Source organism: Mustelus asterias, chromosome 27, assembly GCF_964213995.1.
Source record: "Mustelus asterias chromosome 27, sMusAst1.hap1.1, whole genome shotgun sequence".
Lineage (NCBI taxonomy): Eukaryota > Metazoa > Chordata > Chondrichthyes > Carcharhiniformes > Triakidae > Mustelus > Mustelus asterias.
The window spans coordinates 1,101,958-1,126,430 of record NC_135827.1 but is presented as its reverse complement, the minus strand read 5'-3'; the positions used below and the strand labels follow the sequence as shown (position 1 = coordinate 1,126,430).

General features: G+C 44.7%; 1 protein-coding gene across 1 annotated transcript in view; it reads left to right on the top strand.

The window, feature by feature from the left end:
* The window catches only part of LOC144480014 (pannexin-3-like), a 57,160-nt gene extending 35,321 nt beyond the window's left edge, over positions 1–21,839 (top strand). Inside the window, exons 4-5 of the mRNA XM_078199164.1 lie at positions 16,897–17,585; positions 21,680–21,839. Of these exons, the coding sequence (XP_078055290.1) occupies positions 16,897–17,585; positions 21,680–21,747 (757 nt within the window). The 3' untranslated portion in view covers positions 21,748–21,839. The remainder of the gene's footprint in view (positions 1–16,896; positions 17,586–21,679) is intronic.
* Positions 21,840–24,473: the final 2,634 nt, after the last annotated feature.

Genomic DNA, 24,473 nt, shown 5'->3' with positions numbered 1-24,473 from the left:
AGAAAATAGGGAACTGTTAGCCTGACGTCACAGTAGGGGAAATGCAAGAATCTTTGTCAAAAGAGGTGAACACTTAGAAAACACTTGGGCAGTCAACATGGGTTTATGAAAGAGAAATCATGTTTGACAAGCCTGATGAGAGTTTTTGGAGGATGTCACTAGCAGAATAGACAAGGGGCTACCAGTGGATGTGGTGTATTTGGATTTCCAGAAGGCTTTTGAAAAGGCCCTACATAGGAGATTAGTAAACAAAATTACATTACAAGGGATTAGGGGTAATAGACTGGGACCTGGATGTCCTTGTTCATGAGTCACAGAAAATTAATATGCAGGTGCAGCAAGCAATTAGAAAGACAAACGGTACATTGACCTTGATTACAAGGGAATTTGAGTATAGGAGTAAAGAAGTCTTGCTGCAATTGTATAGTCCTGTAAAGCACATATTACTACTCTAAAGTTTGCTATGATTTCCCTGCAGATTTGTTCCTCATCTCTATTTGGAGGCCTACAGAATATAGATTCTACAGAATATAGAATATGATCATAACCTTGTTTTTTTCTCAGCTCTTATAAAATGGATTCTGTCCTTGCACCAATCTTTCTTTCCAACAGTACAATGTCATCCCTAATCAGTAGTGCCACCCACCCCCCTTTTTCCATCACTGCCTTTAATATCCTTTGCTTTTAAGCCATATTTCCATTATCCCCACTCTACATCATATTCCCACAAACTTTAACTCACCACCTTGTTCACCACACTTTGTGCATTTACACTAATTGCATTGTAATCCTGTATTTTGTTTAACATAGAAACTAGAAGCAGGAGTTGGCCATTTGGCCCTTCAAGTCTGCTCCACCATTCATTTTGATCATGGCTGATCCACTCTTATACCCCTTGATCCCTTTAGCTCCAGGAGCTATATCTAATTTCTTCTTGAAATCAAACAATATTGCAATTGGGTCTGTCCTGAAATGAAACTGCTCTCTTTCTAGTGCTACCGAACATTATAACTGGTGATGGCTCTTTTTAGACTTGGAACTTTATAAATGATCATATTTTCATGTCATTCTGAAGTGACTTAGTATTGCAGGAGATGTGGGCTGAAGAGATTATTTAGAATCATAGAATCCCTACAGTGCTGAAGGAGGCCATTCAGCCCATTAAGGCTGCATAAACAATCTTAATGTGGAGATGCCGGCGTTGGACTGGGGTGAACACAGTAAGAGTTTTAACAACACGAGGTTAAAGTCCAACAGGTTTATTTGGTAGCAAATACCATTAGCTTTCGGAGCGCTGCTCCTTAATCAGATGGAGTGGAAGTCTGCTCTCAAACAGGGCACAGAGTTTAGTATGATCAAAAGTAGTCAGCACGGCTTTGTCAAGGGCAGGTCGTGCCTTACGAGCCTGGTTGAGTTCTTTGAAAATGTAACCAAACACATTGACGAAGGAAGAGCGGTGGATGTGGTCTATATGGACTTCAGCAAGGCGTTCGATAAGGTCCCCCATGCAAGACTTCTTGAGAAAGTGAGAGGGCATGGGATCCAAGGGGCTGTTGCCCTGTGGATCCAGAACTGGCTTGCCTGCAGAAGGCAGAGAGTGGCTGTGGAGGGGTCTTTCTCTGCATGGAGGTCAGTGACCAGTGGAGTGCCCCAGGGATCTGTTCTGGGACCCTTGCTGTTTGTCATTTTCATAAATGACCTGGATGAGGAAGTGGAGGGATGGGTTGGTAAGTTTGCTGACGACACCAAGGTAGGTGGTGTTGTGGATAGTTTGGAGGGATGTCAGAAGTTGCAGCGAGACATAGATAGAATGCAAGACTGGGCGGAGAAGTGGCAGATGGACTTCAACCCGGATAAGTGTGTGGTGATCCATTTTGGCAGATCCAATGGGATGAAGCAGCAGTATAATATGAAGGGTACCATTCTTAGCAGTGTAGAGGATCAGAAGGACCTTGGGGTCCGGGTCCATAGGACTCTTAAATCGGCCTCGCAGGTGGAGGATGCGGTCAAGAAGGCGTACGGCGTACTGGCCTTCATTAATCGAGGGATTGAGTTTAGGAGTCGGGAGATAATGCTGCAGCTTTATAGGACCCTGGTTAGACCCCACTTGGAGTACTGCGCGCAGTTCTGGTCACCTCATTACAGGAAAGATGTTGAAGCCATTGAAAGGGTGCAGAGGAGATTTACAAGGATGTTGCCTGGATTGGGGGGCATGCCTTATGAGGATAGGTTGAGGGAGCTTGGTCTCTTCTCCCTGGAGAGACGAAGGATGAGAGGTGACCTGATAGAGGTTTACAAGATGTTGAGAGGTCTGGATAGGGTAGACTCTCAGAGGCTATTTCCAAGGGCTGAAATGGTTGCTACGAGAGGACACAGGTTTAAGGTGCTGGGGGGTAGGTACAGAGGAGATGTCAGGGGTAAGTTTTTCACTCAGAGGGTGGTGGGTGAGTGGAATCGGCTGACGTCGGTGGTGGTGGAGGCAAACTCGTTGGGGTCTTTTAAGAGACTTCTGGATGAGTACATGGGATTTAATGGGATTGAGGGCTATAGATAGGCCTAGAGGTGGGGATGTGATCGGCGCAACTTGTGGGCCGAAGGGCCTGTTTGTGCTGTGGCTTTCTATGTTCTATGTTAAAATCAAGTTACAGAATACTGATTAGAATGCGAATCCCTACAGCCAACCACATCTTAAAGATACAGACAATGTGAGTGGAGGGAGCATTAAGCACAGGTTAAAGAGATGTGTATTGTCTCCAGACAGGACAGCCAGCAAGTCCAGGAGGCAAGCTGTGAGGGTTACTGATAATGTGACATAAATCCAACATCCCGGTTTAGGCCATCCTCATGTGTGCGGAACTTGGCTATCAGTTTCTGCTCGGCGACTCTGCGCTGTCGTGTGTCGTGAAGGCCGCCTTGGAGAACGCTTACCCGAAGATCAGAGGCTGAATGCAAACTGATAGCCAAGTTTCTATGATTTCTATGATTTCTATGATCTGGTTGGCTGTAGGGATTCGCATTCTAATCAGTATTCTGTAACTTGATTTCCTTAGAAAATCTTAGAAACCCTACAGCACAGAGAAAGGCCATTCGGCCCATCGAGTCTGCACCGACCACAATCCCACCCAGACCCTACCCCCATATCCCTACATATTTACCCACTAATCCCTCTAACCTACGCATCCCAGGACACTAAGGGCAATTTTAGCATGGCCAATCAACCTAACCCGCACATCTTTGGACTGTGGGGGGAAACCGGAGCACCCGGAGGAAACCCACGCAGACACGAAGAGAATGTGCAAACTCCACACAGACAGTGCCCAAGCCGGGAATCGAACCCAGGTCCCTGGAGCTGTGAAGCAGCAGTGCTAACCACTGTGCTACCGTGCCGCCCTATTTCTGTGTCTCTGTGCCCTGTTTGAGAGCACATTTCCACTCCAACTGACGAAGGAGCAGCGCTCCGAAAGCTAATGGTATTTGCTACCAAATAAACCTGTTGGACTTTAACCTGGTGTTGTTAAAACTCTTACTGTAAACAATCTTAACCAGGCCCTATCCCCATAACCCCACATATTTACCCTGCTAATCCCCCTGACGCTAAAAGTCAATTTAACATGGCCCAATCAACCTAACCTGCACATCTTTGGAGTGTGGGAGGAAACCGGAGCACCCGGAGGAAACCCAAGCAGATACAGGGAGAATGTGCAAACTCCACACAGTCATCCAAGGCAGCAATTGGACCTGGGTCCCCTGGCACTGTGAGGCAGCAGTGCTAACCACTGTGTCACCGTGCCGCCCTTATTTCTTCAGCCCACATTAACTAACCACTAGTCTTACCATTTTCAATGCAGAGGGAGTCAGGTATGTTTCTAATGAGGGAGAAAGGATGGGCTAAACCAAAGCAAGATGTCCCTGAACGACTTAAGAAATTAAGAAATGAAATTAAGATTGAAATGAAGCAGAAAAAGGATTGTGGTAAATGTCAGATTAATACAGTCAAGAACCATACAGAACTCCAGGCAAGGAAAGGAAACAGGGGGGCAAAGAGATAGCATGATAAAAGATTAGCATGTAAAATAAAATGGAACACCAAAGTCTTTTACAAACATATAAATAGTAAAGATTAGTCAATGGGATGGAGGCATCAATTAGGGAAATAAAATGAGAGCTTCTGTCAGAGGAAGAGGGTGTGGTTGAGGTATTAAATAAGTACGTTAAGTCTGTCATTACTAAAGAAAATGGTGCCAATAAGGAGGAGGTCGAAAAATTGCATGCGATAAAAATAGATCAAGAGGAAGTACTTAAACTGTTGGCAGTGTTCAAAGTAGAAAATCACACAGCTGAGATTGGATGCATCAAAGGTTGCTAAGGGAAACAAGGAGAGGAACTGCATTGGTCTGGTCATCATATTTCAATTTTCCATGGATATGGGACTGGTGCCAGACAAATGGGAGGTTACAAATGTTTCACTCCTGTTCACAAAAGGGAAGAAGATTAAACCTGGAAACTACACAGCCAAATGAGACAATAACCCAGGAAACAGTTGCTTGGAAGAACATGGGTAATAATTGACAACCAGCATAGATTTGTCAAATTCCTCAATGAAATAAGAGAGGACTGTTGAGGATAGCTGTTAGTCTATCTTCACACCTATACTGTTTTTACCCTTTTTGTGGAGTACTAGGAGAAGTAGTAGGATTTTTGAGCTGATTATCAGCCCATTCAACTGCACTGAACGTGCCTTCTGTGGCCAATAAGTCCTGGATTTGGACTTGAACTCAAGGCTTCATGTCCAGCGGTAGGGGCGCTAACACTGTGCCACGAGGCCTCCCTATTGAGGGTATTATGGTTGATATTGTGCACATATACTTTGAAAAGGTGTTAAAATATTATATAATAAACTTATTAGGAAAATCATAACCCATGGGATAAAAGGTGGCTATGAAATTGGCTCAGGTTCAAAGTGCAATAAGAACATAAGAACTAGGAGCAGGAGTAGGCCATCTGGCCCCTCGAGCCTGCTCCGCCATTCAATAAGATCATGGCTGATCTTTTCGTGGACTCAGCTCCACTTACCCGCCCGCTCACCATAACCCTTAATTCCTTTACTGTTTAAAAATTTACCTATCCTTGCCTTAAAAACATTTAATGATGTAGCCTCAACTGCTTCACTGGGCAGGGAATTCCACAGATTCACAACCCTTTGTGTGAAGAAGTTCCTCCTCAACTCAGTCCTAAATCTGCTCCCTCTTATTTTGAGGTCATGCCCCCTAGTTCTAGTTTCACCTGCCAGTGGAAACAACTTCCCTGCTTCTATCTTATCTATTCCCTTCATAATCTTATATGTTTCTATAAGATCTCCCCTCATTCTTCTGAATTCCAATGACTATAGCCCCAAGCTACTCAGTCTCTCCTCATAAGCCAACACTCTCAACTTCGGAATCAACCTAGTGAATCTCCTCTGCACCCCCTCCAGTGCCAGTATATCCTTTCTCAAGTAAGGAGACCAAAACTGTACACAGTACTCCAGGTGTGGCCTCACCAGCACCTTATACAGCTGCAACATAATCTCGCTGTTTTTAAAATCCATCCCTCTAGCAATGAAGGACAAAATTCCATTTGCCGTTTTAATTACCTGCTGCACCTGCAATCCAACTCCTTGTGATTCTTGCACAAGGACACCCAGGTCCCTCTCCAAAGCAGCATGCTGCAATTTTTTACCATTTAAATAATAATCCATTTTGCTGTTATTCCTACCAAAATGGATGACCTCACATTTACCAACATTGTACTCCATCTGCCAGACCCTCGCCCACTCACTTAGACTATCTATATCCCTTTGCAGACTTTCAGCATCCTCTGCACACTTTGCTCTGCCACTCATCTTAGTGTCATCTGCGAATTTTGACACACTACACTTGGTCCCCAACTCCAAATCATCTATGTAAATCGTAAACAATTGCGGTCCCAACACTGATCCCTGAGGCACACCACTAGTCACTGATCGCCAATCAGAAAAACACCCATTTACCCCCACTCTTTGCTTTCTGTTAGTTAACCATCCCCTATCCATGCTAGTACATTACCCGTAATACTGTGCACCTTTATCTTATGTAGCAGTTTTTGGCACGGCACTTTGTCAAATGCCTTCTGGAAATCCAGATACACCACATCCACAGGTTCCCCATTGTCCACTGCACACGTAATGTTCTCAAAGAATTCCACCAAATTAGTCAAACATGACATGCTCTTCATGAACCCATGCTGCGTCTTACCAATGGGACAATTTATATTCAATGGAGGCAGTAGAGATAGGCGAGGTGATGAATGAATACTTTTCTTCAGTGTTCACCAAGGAGAGGGGCCATGTTTTTGAGGAAGAGAAGGTGTTACAGGCTAATAGGCTGGAGGAAATAGATGTTCGGAGGGAGGATGTCTTGGCAGTTTTGAATAAACTGAAGGTCGATAAGTCCCCTGGGCCTGATGAAATGTATCCTAGGATTCTGTGGGAGGCAAGGGATGAGATTGCAGAGCCTTTGGCGTTGATCTTTGGGTCCTCGCTGTCCACGGGGATGGTGCCAGAGGACTGGAGAATGGCGAATGTTGTTCCTCTGTTTAAGAAAGGGAATAGAAATGACCCTGGTAATTATAGACCGGTTAGTCTTACTTCGGCGGTTGGTAAATTGATGGAAAGGGTCCTTAGGGATGGGATTTACGACCATTTAGAAAGATGCGGATTAATCCGAGATAGTCAGCACGGAAGGGCAAGTCGTGCCTCACAAATTTGATAGAATTTTTTGAGGAGGTAACTAAGTGTGTTGATGAAGGTAGGGCAGTTGATGTCATATACATGGATTTTAGTAAGGCGTTTGATAAGGTCCCCCATGGTCGGCTTATGATGAAAGTGAGGAGGTGTGGGATAGAGGGAAAGTTGGCCGATTGGATAGGTAACTGGCTGTCTGACCGAAGACAGAGGGTGGTGGTCGATGGAAAATTTTCGGATTGGAGGCAGGTTGCTAGCGGTGTGCCGCAGGGATCAGTGCTTGGTCCTCTGCTCTTTGTGATTTTTATTAATGACTTAGAGGAGGGGGCTGAAGGGTGGATCAGTAAATTTGCTGATGACACCAAGATTGGTGGAGTAGTGGATGAGGTGGAGGGCTGTTGTAGGCTGCAAAGAGACATAGATAGGATGCAAAGCTGGGCTGAAAAATGGCAAATGGAGTTTAACCCTGTTAAATGTGAGGTGATTCATTTTGGTAGGACAAATTTAAATGTGGATTACAGGGTCAAAGGTAGGGTTCTGAAGACTGTGGAGGAACAGAGAGATCTTGGGGTCCATATCCACAGATCTCTAAAGGTTGCCACTCAAGTGGATAGAGCTGTGAAGAAGGCCTATAGTGTGTTAGCTTTTATTAACAGGGGGTTGGAGTTTAAGAGCCGTGGGGTTATGCTGCAACTGTACAGGACCTTGGTGAGACCACATTTGGAATATTGTGTGCAGTTCTGGTCACCTCACTATAAGAAGGATGTGGAAGCGCTGGAAAGAGTGCAGAGGAGATTTACCAGGATGCTGCCTGGTTTGGAGGGTAGGTCATATGAGGAAAGGTTGAGGGAGCTAGGGCTGTTCTCTCTGGAGCGGAGGAGGCTGAGGGGAGACTTAATAGAGGTGTATAAAATGATGAAGGGGATAGATAGAGTGAACGTTCAAAGACTATTTCCTCGGGTGGATGGAGCTGTTACAAGGGGGCATAACTATAGGGTTCGTGGTGGGAGATACAGGACGGATATCAGAGGTAGGTTCTTTACGCAGAGAGTGGTTGGGGTGTGGAATGGACTGCCTGCAGTGATAGTGGAGTCAGACACTTTAGGAACATTTAAGCGGTTATTGGATAGGCACATGGAGCACACCAGGATGATAGGGAGTGGGATAGCTTGATCTTGGTTTCAGATAAAGCTCGGCACAACATCGTGGGCCGAAGGGCCTGTTCTGTGCTGTACTGTTCTATGTTCTATGTCTCAGTATTTGTTCCTTGATGATAGATTCAAGCATTTTCCCTATTACAGAAGTTAAGCTAACTGGCCTACAGTTACCCGCCTTTTGTCTACTTCCTTTTTTAAACAGTGGCGTCACATTTGCTGTTTTCCAATCTACAGGAACCACACCCCAGTGTACAGCGAATTTTGGTAAATTACCGCCATGCATTTGCTATTTCCCCCACCATCTCTTTTAGTACCCTGGGATGCATCCCATCAGGGCCAGGAGACTTGTCTACCTTGCCTAACACTACCTCTTTCATGATAACGATAGTTTCTGGGTCCTCACCTGCCATAGCCTGTTCAACATTCAACAACTATTTTCAGGCTGGCAGAGGCTGTACAGTGTAGCCTTAGAGGTTGATATAAAGACCACTGCACTTCTTGATATATATAAATTCATTGATAAATTAGTGGATTTGGGTGTGGGGTCATAACTTCAAAGTTTGCAGACGACACAAAGCTTGAAAATGTAGTAAACAGTGAAGATGATATTTACAGACATAAGGACATAGACTGGGAAATAGGTAAGCACGTGGCAGAAGAAATTTAATACTGAAATATGAAATGATTTTATTTTATGAAAAATGGGAAGAGGAAAAATAAAAGGCTGAGGGGCGATTTAATATTGATATTTAAAATTATGAAAGATTTTGTGTATATAAAAAAAGTTTCCGTAACTAGAGTTTCCATGACTAAGTTAGCATAACTAGAGGCCATCAATATAAGACAGTCATCAAAAATCCAATAGAGAATTCAGAAGAAACTACTCAAAGACTGGTGAGAATATGGAACTCACGATCACAGGGAATGGCTGAAGCAAATGGTATACATACATTTAAGGGGAAGTCAGAGAGGTATATGAAATAGAGGATTAAGATGACAGATTTAGCTGAGGAAAAATGGGAGGAGGTTGGACTGGTTTGGCCAAATGGCCTGTTTCTGTGCACTAGTTCTGTAAACTAAATGGTACAATTTTAAAAGGAGTAAAAGAACAGAGAGACCAGAAGCACTAGTCGTTAGCTATTTCAGGGAACCAGCACAGGTACATTGGGTTGAACTGCATGAATGATTTTATGATTCTGATCTCCAAGGCCAAGTAAAACTTCATGATCCACGGGGTTTGCCCCACTGTCCGTTCTCACTCCCTCACATTCTCCTCCTTTAAGGGAGCCCAACAGACGTAAGAGGGCAAAGTATGTGCCCATTCAGCTGGTGGTGTCTTCAACTATTCGCAATCTGTCTTAATGATTTTGAGGAAACTAAATGTAATATCTCCAAATTTGCAGATGACAAAAAGCTGGGTGTGAGGGTGAGCTCTGAGGAGGATGCAGAGATGTTTCAGTGTGATTGAAATTATTGTAATTGTGATTAATTACAAGCTGAGCGAGTGGGCAAATGCATAGCAGATGTAGTATAATGTGGATAAATGTCAGGCTATCCACTTTGGTAACAAAAACAGGAAGACATTATGATCTGAATGGCTATAGATTAAGAGAGGTGAATGTGCAACAAGACCTGGGTGTCCTCGTACGCAAGTCACTGAAAGTAAACATGCAAGTGCAGCAGACGGTTAAGTAGGCAAATGGTATGTTGGCCTTCATAGTGAGAGGATCTGAGTACAGGAGCAGGGATGTCTTACTGCAATCACACAGGGCCTTGGTGAGACCACACCTGGAATATTGTGTGCCATTTTGGTCTCCTTATCTGAGAAAGTATGTTTTTGCTGTGGAAGGACTGCAGCTAGGATTTACCAGACTGATTACTGGGATGGCGGGACTGATGTGTGAGGAGAGATTGAGTCAGTTAGGATTATATTTGCTGGAGTTTAGAAGAATGAGGTGGATCTTATTGAAACAGGATAGGATAGATGCAGGAAAGAAGTTCCCAATGGCATGGGAAGTCCAGAACCAGGGTGTCACAGTCTAAGGATAGGGGGTAAACCATTTAGGACTGAGATGAGGAGAATTTTCTTCATCCAGAGAGTGGTAAGCTTGTGGAATTCTCTACCACAGAGAGCAGTTGAGGCCAAAACATTGTATGTTTTCAAGGAGTTAGCTATTGCTCTTGAGGCTAAAGGGATCACAAGAACACAAGAAATAGAGGCAGGAGCAGGGCCTCTAGGCCCTTCAAACCTGCCCCGCCATTCAAAGAACAAAGAACAATACAGCACAGGAACAGGCCCTTTGGCCCTCCAAGCTCCCTGGTCCAAACTAGACCATTCTTTTGTATCCCTCCATTCCCACTCCGTTCATGTGGCTATCTAAATAAGTCTTAAACGTTCCCAGTGTGTCCACCTCCACCACCTTGCCCGGCAGCGCATTCCAGGCCCCCACCACCCTCTGTGTAAAATACGTCCTTCTGATATCCGTGTTAAACCTCCCCCCCTTCACCTTGAACCTATGACCTCCCGTGAACATCACCACCGACCTGGAAAAAATCTTCCCACCGTTCACCCTATCTATGCCTTTCATAATTTTATACACCTCTATTAGGTCACCCCTCATCCTCCGTCTTTCCAGTGAGAACAACCCCAGTTTACCCAATCTCTCCTCATAACTAAGCCCTTCCATACCAGGCAACATCCTGGTAAACCTCCTCTGCACTCTCTCTAAAGCCTCCACGTCCTTCTGGTAGTGTGGCGACCAGAACTGGGCGCAGTCTTCCAAATGCGGCCGAACCAACGTTCTATACAACTGCAACATCAGACCCCAACTTTTATACTCTATGCCCCGTCCTATAAAGGCAAGCATGCCATATGCCTTATTCACTACCTTCTCCACCTGTGACGTCACCTTCAAGGATCTGTGGACTTGCACACCCAGGTCCCTCTGCGTATCTACACCCTTTATGGTTCTGCCATTTATCGTATAGCTCCCTCCTACGTTAGTTCTACCAAAATGCATCACTTCGCATTTATCTGGATTGAACTCCATCTGCCATTTCTTTGCCCGAATTTCCAGCCTATCTATATCCATCTGTAGCCTCTGACAATGTTCCTCACTATCTGCAAGTCCAGCCATTTTCGTGTCGTCCGCAAACTTACTGATCACCCAGTTACACCTTCTTCCAGAACGTTTATATAAATCACAAACAGCAGAGGTCCCAATACAGAGCCCTGCGGAACACCACTAGTCACAGGCATCCAGCCGGAAAAGGACCCTTCCACTACCACCCTCTGTCTTCTGTGACCAAGCCAGTTCTCCACCCATCTAGCCACCTTCCCTTTTATCCCATGAGATCCAACCTTTTGCACCAACCTACCATGAGGGACTTTGTCAAACGCTTTACTAAAGTCCATATAGACGACATCCACGGCCCTTCCCTCATCAACCATTCTAGTCACTTCTTCAAAAAACTCCACCAGGTTAGTGAGGCATGACCTCCCTCTCACAAAACCATGCTGACTATTGTTAATTCAATATGATCATGGCTGATAATATGCTGGCCTCAACACACTTCTGTGCTAATTCCCCATAGCCCTCTATTCCTCAATCTATCAAGTATTTATATACCTCCACTTTAAATATTTCTAATGATCTAGCCTCCACTACCCTTTCATAGAATCATAGAAACCCTACAGTGCAGAAGGAGGCCATTTGGCCCATTGAGTCTGCACCGACCATAATCCCACTCAGGCCCTACCCCCATATCCCTACATATTTACCCGCTAATCCCTCTAACCTACACATCTCAGGACACTAAGGGGCAATTTTAGCATGGCCAATCAACCTAACCCGCACATCTCTGGTCTGTGGGAGGAAACCGGAGCACCCGGAGGAAACCCACGCAGACACGAGGAGAATGTGCAAACTCCACACAGACAGTGACCCAAGCCGGGAATCGAACCCAGGTCCGTGGAGCTGTGAAGCAGCAGTACTAACCACTGTGCTACCGTGCCGTGCTACCCTTTGCGGCAGAGAATTCCAGAGACTCACCAGAGAAATTGCTATGCATCTCAATTTTAAATGACCAGTCCTTTATCTTGGAGCTGTGTCCCCTCGTTTGAGACTCTCCCACCAATGAAAACATCTCACCATTGACCCTGTCAAGCCCACTCAGGATCTTGTATGTTTGAAAAAGGTCACCCCTCACTCTTCTAAACTCCAAGGGATACAGACCCAGATTTTTTAGTCTCTCTTGATAGGACAACCCTCTCATCCCAGGAATTTGCCAGATGAATCTCCTTTGGACTGCCTTCAATGTTACTATATCCTCGTTAAGATCAGGGAACCAAAACTGTATGGAATATTCCAGGTGAGACCTCATCAACCCGCCGTACAACAAAATTTCCCTATTTTTAAACTCCAACCCTTTTGCAATAAAGGCCAAACTGCCATTTGCTTTCTTAACTACTTGTTGGACCTGGTTGTTAGCTCTTTGTGATTCATGCACTAGTATGCCTAGATCCCTCTGTACTTAACTCACCTGCAGTCTCTCTCCATTTAGATAATATTCTGCCTTTTGATTCCTCCTTCCAAAGGATATGAGGGGAAGGCGGAAACAGGTTACTGAGTTGGATGATTAACCATGATCATAATGAATGGCAGAGAAGGCTTGAATGACCAAATGGTCTATTCCTGCTCCTATTTTCTATGTTTCTATGATCTATTCCCTAGCCTAGTATCCCAGTTCACTGAAGCTAGCTCAGTTTCCATGCCCACATTTTTGACCTTAAACAGTACTAGGCTTAGACCCACCCTTTTCCTTTTCAAACTGGATGTAAAATTCAATCATATTGAGGTTACTGCTACAGAGGGGTGCCTTTATTCTGAGGTAATTAATTAATCCTGTTCCATTACACAACACCAAGTCTAATAAAGCCTACTCTCTGGTTAGTTCCACAACATGCTGCTCTGAAAAACTGTCTCAAAAGCTTTCTATGTATTTCACATCCAGGCTAATACTGCTGATCTGATTCATATATGTGAATTAAAGTAACACTAGATAATTGCCATCCCATTTTCACAAGCCCCCAATATTTCTTCTTGGGTACTTTGTCCTACATTGTGGTTACTATTAAGGGGCTTGTCGACCACTCCTACTCATGACTTCTTTCCCCTACTATTCCTTATCTCCACTCAAACCGATTCCACATCTTGATCTCCTGAACGAAGATTGTCTCTTACTATTGCACAATGCCCTTCTTGATCAACAAGGCTACCCCATTTCATTTACCTAGCTTTCTATTCTTCCTGAAGGTCATATCCCCCTCAATATTCAGGACTCAAGCCTTGTCATTCTGCAGCCAAGCCTCCTTAATGGCTATCCAAACTAAAGTGGTGAGATGAGAGTGATTGCTGACACTAAGGAAGCATTTGACTGAGTGTGGCATCAAATACCCCATCAAATAGCACAAATGAAGTCACTTGCAATTAGCAGGAAAACTGTGCATTGATTGGAATTATATCTGGCACAAGGGAAGATGGTTGTGGTTGTTTAAGGTTAGTCATCTCAGCTCCAGGAAATCACTGTATGAGTTTCTCAGGGCACTGTCCTAGGCCAAAACATCTTTAGCTGCTTCTTCAATGACCTTCCTCCCATCATAAGGTCAGAAGTGGGTATGATTGCTAATGTACAACACCATTCGCGACTCCTCAGACACTGAAGCAGTTCATGTCCAAATGCAACAAGACCTGGACAATAACCAGGCTTGGAATGATGAGTGGCAAGTAACATTTGTGCTACATCTCTAACAAGAGAAAATCTAACCATCACCCCTTGACATTCAATGACATTACCATCACTGAATCCCCCACTATCAACATCTTGGGGGTTAGCATTGACCAGAAACTGAATGGACCAGACATATAATTACTCTGGGTACAAGAACAGGTCAGTGGCTAGAAATTCTGCAGAAGGAATTCACCTTCTGACTTCCCAAAGCCTGTCCACCATCTCCAAGGCACAAGTCAGGAGTGCGAGGGAATACTCTCCACTTGTCTTGATGAGTGGGGCTCTAACAACAGGCAAGAAGGTCAACACCATCCAGGACAAAGCAGCCACTTGATTGGCACCCCATCCACCACCTTAAACACTCACTCACTCTACCACTGATGCAGCGTACTATCTACAAGGTGCACTGTAGCAATTTGCAGTGCCTTTCAAACCTGCGTATCCTACCATCTGGAAGGACAAGGGCAGCAGATGCATGGGAACACCACCATCTGTAAGTTCCACAAACTATCCTAACTATCCTGGCTTATAACTCTATTGCCGTTCTTCCACTGCTGCTGGGTCAAAATTCTGGAATTCCCTTCCGAACAGCAATGTGGATGCACCACATGGAGTACAGTGTTCAAGGAGGCGGCTCACCAACACCTTTTCAAGACTGATTAGGAATGCACAGTAAATGTTGGCCTAGCCTGCGAACAAAGTAATAAAAACCCAGCAGGTCAGGCAGCATCTGATAGAGTCATAGAGGTTTACAGCATGGAAACAGGCCCTTCGGCCCAACTTGTCCATGCCAACCTTTTTTAAAAAAAACCCTTAAGCTAATCCCAATTGCCCGCATTTGGCCCATATCCCTCTGTACCCATCGTATCCATGTAACTATCTAAATGATTTTTAAAAGATAAAATTGTACCCACCTCTACTACTACCTCTGGCAGCTTGTTCCACTCACCACCCTCTGTGTGAAAAAATTGCCCCTCTGGACACTTTTGCATCTCTCCCCTCTCACCTTAAACCTATGCCCTCTCATTTTAGATTCCCCTACCTTTGGGAAAAGATATTGACTATCTAGCTGATCAGTGCCCCTCATTATTTTATAGACCTCTACAAGATCAACCCTCAGCCTCCTACGCTCCAGAGAAAAAAGTCCCAGTCTATCCAGCCTCTCCTTATAACTCAATCCATCAAGTCCCAGTAGCATCCTAGTAAATCTTTTCTGCACTCTTTCTAGTTTAATAATATCCTTTCTATAATTTCTGTGGGAGAAACAGAGTTACTCTTTACATATCTTCCAGTTACCTGATCGTCAGAGAGATGTACCCCCAAGATGTGCTTTTGGACCCAGCAGAAGTCTCAACACAAGGACTCCATAGGAACTGCCTGGGAAGTTTCAATTCCTGGTGGGAAATACTCCTGCACCCTGGGACCCACCGAAACAATCTCCAACTCTGAGTTAGAGTTGGATTCTTCAGACAGTTCTGACTTGCTTACCTGGATAGTTACCCAGATATTATTAGACAGAAAAATCCTTGACTAACTCTTGGGCAACCATACAAATGACCACTAACAACTCACACTGATGCCTGATTCAACCTGACCATCTTCCACGACATGATTCCCAGACTCTACTATCCGACTCACCCCTCGACTCTCCTTGAACCACCCCCAACTCATCTCCCCAACAACCTGGCTGCCTCCTGATCCCTATCCCTACCTGACCTGATTGGCACCTCCATTTGATCTCTCATGATCCTCATAGAATCCTTACAGTGCAGAAGACGACCATTCGGCCCATCGAGTCTGCACCAACCACAATCCCACCCAGGCTCCATTCCCATAACTCCACATATTTACTCTGCTAATTCCCTGACATTAGGGTCAATTCAGCATGGTCAATCAACCTAACCCGCACATCTTTGGACTGTGGGAGGAAACCGGAGCACCCGGAAGAAACCCATGCAGACATGGAAAGAATGTGCAAACGCCACATAGACTGTGACCCAAGGTCAGAATTGAATCCGGGTCCCTGGTGCTGTGAGGCAGCAGTGCTAACCACTGTGCCGTCCGACCTCCAACCTGATCTGACCAGCCCTCCTGACCCAGCAACCTGATCCAGCCTATTCCCCATTACCAACCTCCACCCTACCCAGCTGCCACCATACCAACTCACCAACTTACTTTACTACTCACCTACTACTCACTTACACACCTCTGCATTCACCCATTCACTCACACATTCAGGCTTGGGGATCTTTAACCACTAACCAGAATATTGAAGCTAGTATTGTACAAAGTGGGTGTGACCTTTGTACAGATTCACTTTGTTGCTCTCTCTATGGATTCCTGCAGTGAGGAAGTTCTTCTGCATCATGATTCATAAGTTATAGCCTTTTCCTTTGTGCATGTAAGTGGGTACTTTTCTGTCGGATCGGTATCGGACACAGGGGTTATGAATCTGCGTCATTTTTCAGATTGATGGTCTTTCATCAGATCCTTCATGGTGATACTCCTGCTACTTACCTTCTGTGCCACATCCAGCCATACCTGTCATTTCTTTTGCTGGTAATAGTTTATATTACCTATTGATGGGAAACAGTACCACCTCTGAGCCCTTTGTAATCAACCTAACCCGCACATCTTTGGACTAATATCCAAGCAGAAACCGGGGTGCAGTCGTTTGCTTTGTCCACTGACATATTAATGGTTTTTCAATTTTAAACAGCATTGTTACAATCTCTAAATCTCCTCCTGCATTTCATCTGTCAGAACTGGGCCACAAAACAATCAAAGTGGAATTACATCACGGGGGTCCATGTCACATCCACTGATACACAACAGAAACACCAAACCTGGCAGTAAAGTGATAATGTGGAGATGCCGGCGTTGGACTGGGGTAAACACAGTAAGAAGTTTAACAACACCAGGTTAAAGTCCAACAGGTTTATTTGGTAGCAAAAGTGGTTTTTGCTACCAAATAAACCTGTTGGACTTTAACCTGGTGTTGTTAAACTTCTTACTGAGTAAAGTGATAATCAGGCCTCCATGTCAAAATAAGATATTACCATTGTTACATCTTTGTTACAAAAAAAATCAACATTCCATTAAATCTTTCTGTCCTGTAGCACTTGTGCAACTGGAACATATCAGTTGTTTTATATGAACAGTCACTTTGTGTTTGCTTTGTGTTGAAAGGGCTCGAAGGGAGAAGTTATTTGAATTCCCTCTCCTACAGCGTTACCTGGCCTGCAAGAGTCGCTCCCACTATTTTGTCTGCATGTACTACATGAGGCAGCTGCTTCTCCTGGTGTTCATTGCTATCGCCTGCCTCTACCTCGTCTATTGCCATTTTCCAGCATTTTTCCATGATGAATTCAGTTGTTCCATTAAATCTGGACTCCTGGCTAATGACCCTGACATCCCACCTGTGATTCAGTGTAAGCTGACCTCAGTAACTATATTCAAGATGATTAGTGTGGTTAACGGTGCTGTTTACCTCCTCTTAGTCCCAATGATTGTTTACACTCTGCTGCAGCTTTGTTACTGGGATAAACAATTTCTGGCTGTATATGAGATGCTTCCTGCATTTGACCTGGTCAGTAGGAAGATGCTGGGCTGTGCCCTGAATGACCTCAACATCATTCTCCATTTCCTTCGTGCAAACATCAATCAGCTGGAGTCTTTCAATCGGCTGGCAGTCCTGTGCATCGTAAAGGATGTGAGCGCAGGGGGGAAAGGATACACCCTCGTGGATATGATGACGCTGCTTGTTGGATTGGAAAATTACACAAATGAAGGTGGAAACTGTGCCAACACAAGAGAAAATGGAGCAATCGCGCTGCATCATCGGGGATACTTGGGTCCTCAACGAGAAGGGCAGCAGGGTAAGTGACAAGCAGCGACATCACAATAAAGTTACTTGAAATTTGACACCAACTCCTAAATGCATAACATAGCACCAACAAAGCAAAGAATAACAGGGGTTTTCTTTTAATTAATCAGGGAGTGTGAAAGTGGCAGGCATTGCCAGTATTTATCACCTGACCCTAAATGTCCTTGAGATCGTGATGAGTTGCTTTCTTGAACTGCTGCAGTCTATGTGGTACATCCTGTTAGTTTTCTGGGATGTTTAAACTTTTCTGCAGTACTCCCAGTGTTTTAAGGTGAGAATTTGATCCAGTGCTATTGAAGGAAAGGCAGTAAAGTTCCAAGTCAAGATGACAGGGAACCTGTAGCTGATGAATTTATCATCTACCTGCTGCCCTTATCCTCCTAGGTGGTAGAGGTCCTAGGTTGGAATGTGCTGTCAAAGAAGCCATTTTAAGTTTTTGCAGTGTACCTTGTAATTGTGCATACAGCTGCTTGGGTGCAGTGGTGCTGGAGGGAACGAATGTTTAATGAAAAGATTAAAGCTAATGGACAGCCTCCTGCTGCAAAGTGCCACATAGAATAGAATCCCTACAGTGCAGAAGGAGGCCGTTTGGCCCATTGAGTCTGCACCGACAACAATCCCATCCCAGACCCTATCCCCACAACCCCACATATTTACCCTGCAAATCCCTCTAACATCCCAGGATACTAAGGGACAATTTAGCATGACCAATCCACCTAACTTGCACAGCTTTGGAGTGTGAGAGGAAACCGGAGCACCTGGAGAAAACCCATGCAGACACAAGGAGAATGTGCATACTCCACACAGTTACCCGGGCCGCATTTGAACCCAGGTCCCTGGCACTGAGGCAGCAGTGCTAACTACTATGCCACGATGCCAATCTACATGGTCAGCATTCTGGCTGTCTTTCCCAATAGTCCTTATCCTTGCTTTCACATTATGCCTATTGGATAGGATCAGTATCTGGGGATCCTCATTCTCTCTCGCACCCAAGCGCCTTTTATTCTGCACCCTTTCGGTCACATCAACACTGTTCTGATCCTGTAAGAAGTCTCACAACACCAGATTAAAGTCCAACAGGTTTATTTGGTAGCACGAGCTTTCAGAGCACTGCCCCTTCTGATCCTGCACTGAGGCCTGGAGCAAACTGTCTAGTAACAGGAATACAGAGTACTGGGCTAATGGTAAGATACTTGGTAGTGTGGATGAACAGAGGGATCTGGGTGTCCATGTGCATAGATCCCTGAAAGTTGGCACCCAGGTTGATAGGATTACAGGGTCAAAGGTAGGGTTCTGAAGACTGTGGAGGAACAGAGAGATCTTGGGGTCCATATCCACAAATCTCTAAAGGTTGCCACTCAAGTGGATAGAGCTGTGAAGAAGGCCTATAGTGTGTTAGCTTTTATTAACAGGGGGTTGGAGTTTAAGAGCCGTGGGGTTATGCTGCAACTGTACAGGACCTTGGTGAGACCACATTTGGAATATTGTGTGCAGTTCTGGTCACCTCACTATAAGAAGGATGTGGAAGCGCTGGAAAGAGTGCAGAGGAGATTTACCAGGATGCTGCCTGGTTTGGAGGGTAGGTCATATGAGGAAAGGTTGAGGGAGCTAGGGCTGTTCTCTCTGGAGCGGAGGAGGCTGAGGGGAGACTTAATAGAGGTGTATAAAATGATGAAGGGGATAGATAGAGTGAACGTTTAAAGACTATTTCCTCGGGTGGATGGAGCTATTACAAGGGGGCATAACTATAGGGTTCGTGGTGGGAGATACAGGACGGATATCAGAGGTAGGTTCTTTACGCAGAGAGTGGTTGGGGTGTGGAATGGACTGCCTGCAGTGATAGTGGAGTCAGACACTTTAGAAACATTTAAGCGGTTATTGGATAGGCACATGGAGCACACCAGGATGATAGGGAGTGGGATAGCTTGATCTTGGTTTCAGATAAAGCTCGGCACAACATCGTGGGCCGAAGGGTCTGTTCTGTGCTGTACTGTTCTATGTTCTATGATTGTTAAGAAGGCGTACGGAGTGTTAGCTTTTATTGGTCGAGGGATTGAGTTTCGGAGCCAGGAGGTCATGCTGCAACTGTACAAAACTGGTGCGGCCGCATTTGGAGTATTGCGTACAGTTTTGGTCGCCGTATTATAAGAAAGATGTGGAAGTGTTGGAAAGGGTGCAGAGGAGATTTACCAGGATGTTGCCTGATATGGTGGGAAAATCGTATGAGGAAAGGCTGAGGGGCTTGAGGTTGTTTTCGTTAGAGAGAAGAAGGTTAAGAGGTGACTTAATAGAAGCATACAAGATGATTAGAGGATTAGATAGGGTGGATAGTGAGAGCCTTTTCCCTTGGATGGTGATGGCTAGCACGAGGGGACATAGCTTTAAATTGAGGGGTGAGAGATATAGGACAGTTGTTAGAGGTAGGTTCTTTACTCAGAAAGTAGTAAGGGCGTGGAATGCCCTGCCTGCAGCAGTAGTGGACTCGTCAACATTAAGAGCATTCAAATGGTTATTGGATAAACATATGGATGATATTGGAATAGTGTAGATTAGAGGGGCTTTAGATTGGTTCCACTGGTCGGCGCAACATCGAGAGCCGAAGGGCCTGTACTGCGCTGTAATGTTCTATGTTCTATGTTCTAGATACCTCTATATGTCACAGCACCTACAACTTGCACTGCACTATTGTTATTAAGGCGGCACAGTGGTTAGCACTGCTGCCTCACAGTGCCAGGTACCTGGGTTTGATTCCCGGCTTGGGTCACTGTCTGTGTGGAGTTTGCATGTTCTCCCCATGTCTGCATGGGTTTCCTCCGGGTGCTCTGGTTTCCTCCCACAGTCCGAAAGACGTGTTGGTTAGGTGCATTGACCCGAACAGGCGCTGGACCATGGCAACGAGGTGAATTTCGCAGTAACTTCATTGCAGTGTTAATGTAAGCCTTACTTGTGACTAATAAATAAACTTTACATTAGCTCAATGCATTAGAGCCAGAAGGATTCAAAATAGAGAGAGCTACAGCAGAAACATTCACTCAAGACAGTCTCACTATCCTCAAACTGTTAGCAGCTTCATAGCTATTTAACCACTGAAAAAAACACTAACCACTAAAAGCATTGAACAACAAATTAACTATTTACACTAATCACCAAAAATCCTAATCAATAACCCAAAGATATATCTGTAACTTACCCACTCCACACCCTATTCTGATAATGACAGCATTTTTTCAGTTTTGTCCTGTCCAAGGTCCGTCACTCTATTCCCAAAAGCCCCATCTGTCAGCCCTCATGCTCTGTTTAGATCTGCCTGATCTAACTTCCTCATTCTTAGGTAAATAGAAAAAGATCAAATCTGAAAATCTGGAATGAAAAACAAAAAATTGGAAGAATGTACTCCTCAGACCAATAATATCTCTTAAATAGAAAAAGAATTTGGTGCAGCTTCTTCATTGGGTCTAATAAACATGCATCAGATTTTAGAATGTGCATCGTGATTATAAAGCCCGGATTCTGCATTGATACAGTATCTGATCAAATCCTATGGAAACTTCCAAATGTTTTAGAACCAATGATTTGAAGGTCAGTCAGTTGTTTCACAGGCAAACACTTCAGTTAATTTGCACGCATCATGATCCTCAAAATAGATGAGGCAAACATCCAGTTAATCCAGGAAATTGTTCGACACAACTTGTGGGCCGAAGGGCCTGTTTGTGCTGTAGCTTTTCTATGTTCTAACATGTTTTTGCCAGCAATGATTGAAAGGTGAATTTTCTCAAGTGATAAGGTCATCTTGTTGCTCCTCCTTCCTTCAGACTATAGATTATAGGCCCTGGGGTCTATAATCCACATTAGAAAGCAGATCGAGCCACACTCTTAACATCTCATCAAAAGTTCAGCTCCTTCAGAAATGTAGCATTTTCTCAGAGCTGCACTGCAATATCAACATAGACTCTGTGATTTTGGGCTCAAAGTTCTGGTGAGGGATTAAAACCCACAGCAGAGAAAATGAAACAAACAGGAAAATCTTTAAATGTATTTTATTTACAGAACATATATTCATAAACCATCTTTTTGATTATAATCCAGGTCGGTTTCAAACAAGAGAAGCTACAGATTGGGCCGGCGCAAACTCCCAGAGCTCCTCAAGTTGCTGAGACCACAACAGCAGCAGCACTGCATCGATTGGACACTGCAATTTACCACATTAGGCCTCAGAAATGTATTTGTAATAAAACTATTAAATCCCATTCACAGACTGTGTGTTTAAATGATTATTGTAAATACTGTATACAGGGTAGAATCATAGAATCATAGAAACCCTACAGTGCAGAAGGAGGCCATTCGGCCCATCGAGTCTGCACCGACCACAATCCCACCCAGGCACTACCCCGACATATTTACCCACTAATCCCTCTAACCTACGCATCAAAGAACAAAGAACAAAGAACAATACAGCACAGGAACAGGCCCTTCGGCCCTCCAAGCCCGCGCCGCTCCCCGGTCCAGGATTGAATCCTGAATCCAGGATCCCCGCCCAATTTTCCAGCCTATCTACATACCAATATCCTATCCACCGAGCTGGACCTCACAGCTACGATGCTTTGTTCATTACAGGACTCTAAGGGGCAATTTTTTAAACCTGGCCAATCAACCTAACCCGCACATCTTTGGGCTGTGGGAGGAAACCGGAGCACCCGGAGGAAACCCACGCAGACACGAGGAGAATGTGCAAACTCCACACAGACAGTGACCGGAGCCGGGAATCGAACCACTGTGCTACCGTACCAATTGTAAATTGTACATATTACCTATTCTTATGAAACAAAGGTTTTATTCTGTTCTTACGGGATGAGATGCATCTATTTCCTACCTTGAGGGTGAATGTGTACTATATGTTATAAAGGTATATTGTGCATAGTTCCTGTGCTATATGACACTGTATGTTTATTTGCCCTATAGCATGAATTGGGACATGCATATTACCTGTACCATGACATGATGTGTAAATGATCATACCACGAGAAGGAATGTGAATATTTCCTGTATGATGGGTTAGGAAATGTACACTACCTGTCGCAGGAGGTCAATATTCCCTGTACCATGCAGGAGACTGTATATATCTGTACCACAGTCTGGGATTTATATTACCTGTACAATGTGGTGGAGTGTTAATGTTACTTGCCTCACAGGATAAAATGTGTATATCGACAGTACCATTTGCTGGGATATAGATATATATGTAATTCAGAATAATGCCAACAGCATAGAAGATGATCACCATTCGGGCTGAGATAGACTGGGATCTGTCTCCTCACTCTGCTTGGTGGTAAAATCACAGCATTAGCCATGGCCATAAAACAAACAAGGAATTTGAAAAAGCAATCTCACATTAAGTGTGGAAGAAGATGTCAGATCGCAAGGTGTGCAGTAGAGCTAATTATACTAAATATTTAATTTAAGACTTTGGCTACATGGAGGCAGCAATAGAGGTGACGGCTGGGCCTGTGTTGGCCAGCTCTCTGACACAGCTCTCTCTCTCTCTACTAGTTGTGGGTGGCAGATTAGATAAGTGATTGATAGACTGGCAGCGGGGAGGTAATTAAGGTTAAACAACTAATGTCAAGCATTAACCTGTCTTTTTCCAATTTTAACAATGGCCCACAGGGTGCACAGAGGCTCAGAGTCTCACCTACTCAAAGGAGGCAAGATCTCAGTTGCAGTAAAGTTGTGAAGGGAATTTGCAACCTTATTGTGAAGCTGTCTGTCTTGAAGAAGCAATACCATTAAGTCGAGGAATTGCAGAGAGTGGGACCAAAGTGAAGTGCAGTTTGTAGGACGGTATCTCCCAGGTCTGTAGCAGTAACTGGAAGCAGATAAAGGTCATCGAGATGCTCATCACAGTGGAGCCTTCATCTGGCTATGGGCTCAATGCTTCTAACGTTTAAATCTCCCAGATAGCAGGACACTGGCATGTTGATGATGGGAGCCCCATAGGTTGAGGAAATCATTGGATGTGGATGTGGATGAGGAGAATGTTATGGGGACAAGAGGGTAGCTCCACGGGCACCGAAACTGCTTCCGAGCTCAAAGCGTATACTGGCAGAAACTCAGCTTCCTGGAGATGTCAAGACAGCAATGGCTGTGAAGACTGCATTTCTCTAAGTGGTGGCAAAGTTGTGTGATATGTTGGAGCAGAAGTCGATGCCAATGCGAAGTAACAAACACCCAATATCTGTAGCCATTAAGGTGACATCAACACTGAACATTTCTGCCTGTGGTTCGCCCCAGAGGTTTTCCCAGCAGGCAGGCAGCTATTTACTGTAGTTGTGGACACCAAGGCTCTCGGGCATCTTTGTGAACAGGATGATGATCCACTCCCTCAACATTAACCAAGTTCTACGACCAACTGACAGGGGATTATGCAGGCATGAGAGGTTTCCGGGAAACTGTTACAATCACCACGTCCTTAGACAGTCTCAATTATCTTAGCTCTTCAGAACACTTGAACTGGTTGGATTTGAGGGACAGGGAGTATTCACTGAAGTCATGGCTTCTGCTCACAGTATGCAATCCTGACACTCAAGCAGAGGTCAAGTACAAATGCTGCCACAGGACGACAAGGATCACCATCGAGCAGGCCATTGGCCTTTTGGAGATGAAGTTTAGATGCTTCAAAGGATCTGGCGAAGGACTGCAATCATGCACCCTCAAGGTTATCCCTGCCTCATGATCATCTGCTGTACTCTGCACAACATGGTGCTCCCGAGGGGAGTAGTGCTGGAGCCAGAGGAAGACACTGAGTGAGCCACATTCTCAGAGTAGGGTGAGTATTGAGGCAGCCCAACAGATGCCAGTCAATGAAGTTGACCAGGGGCCCAGC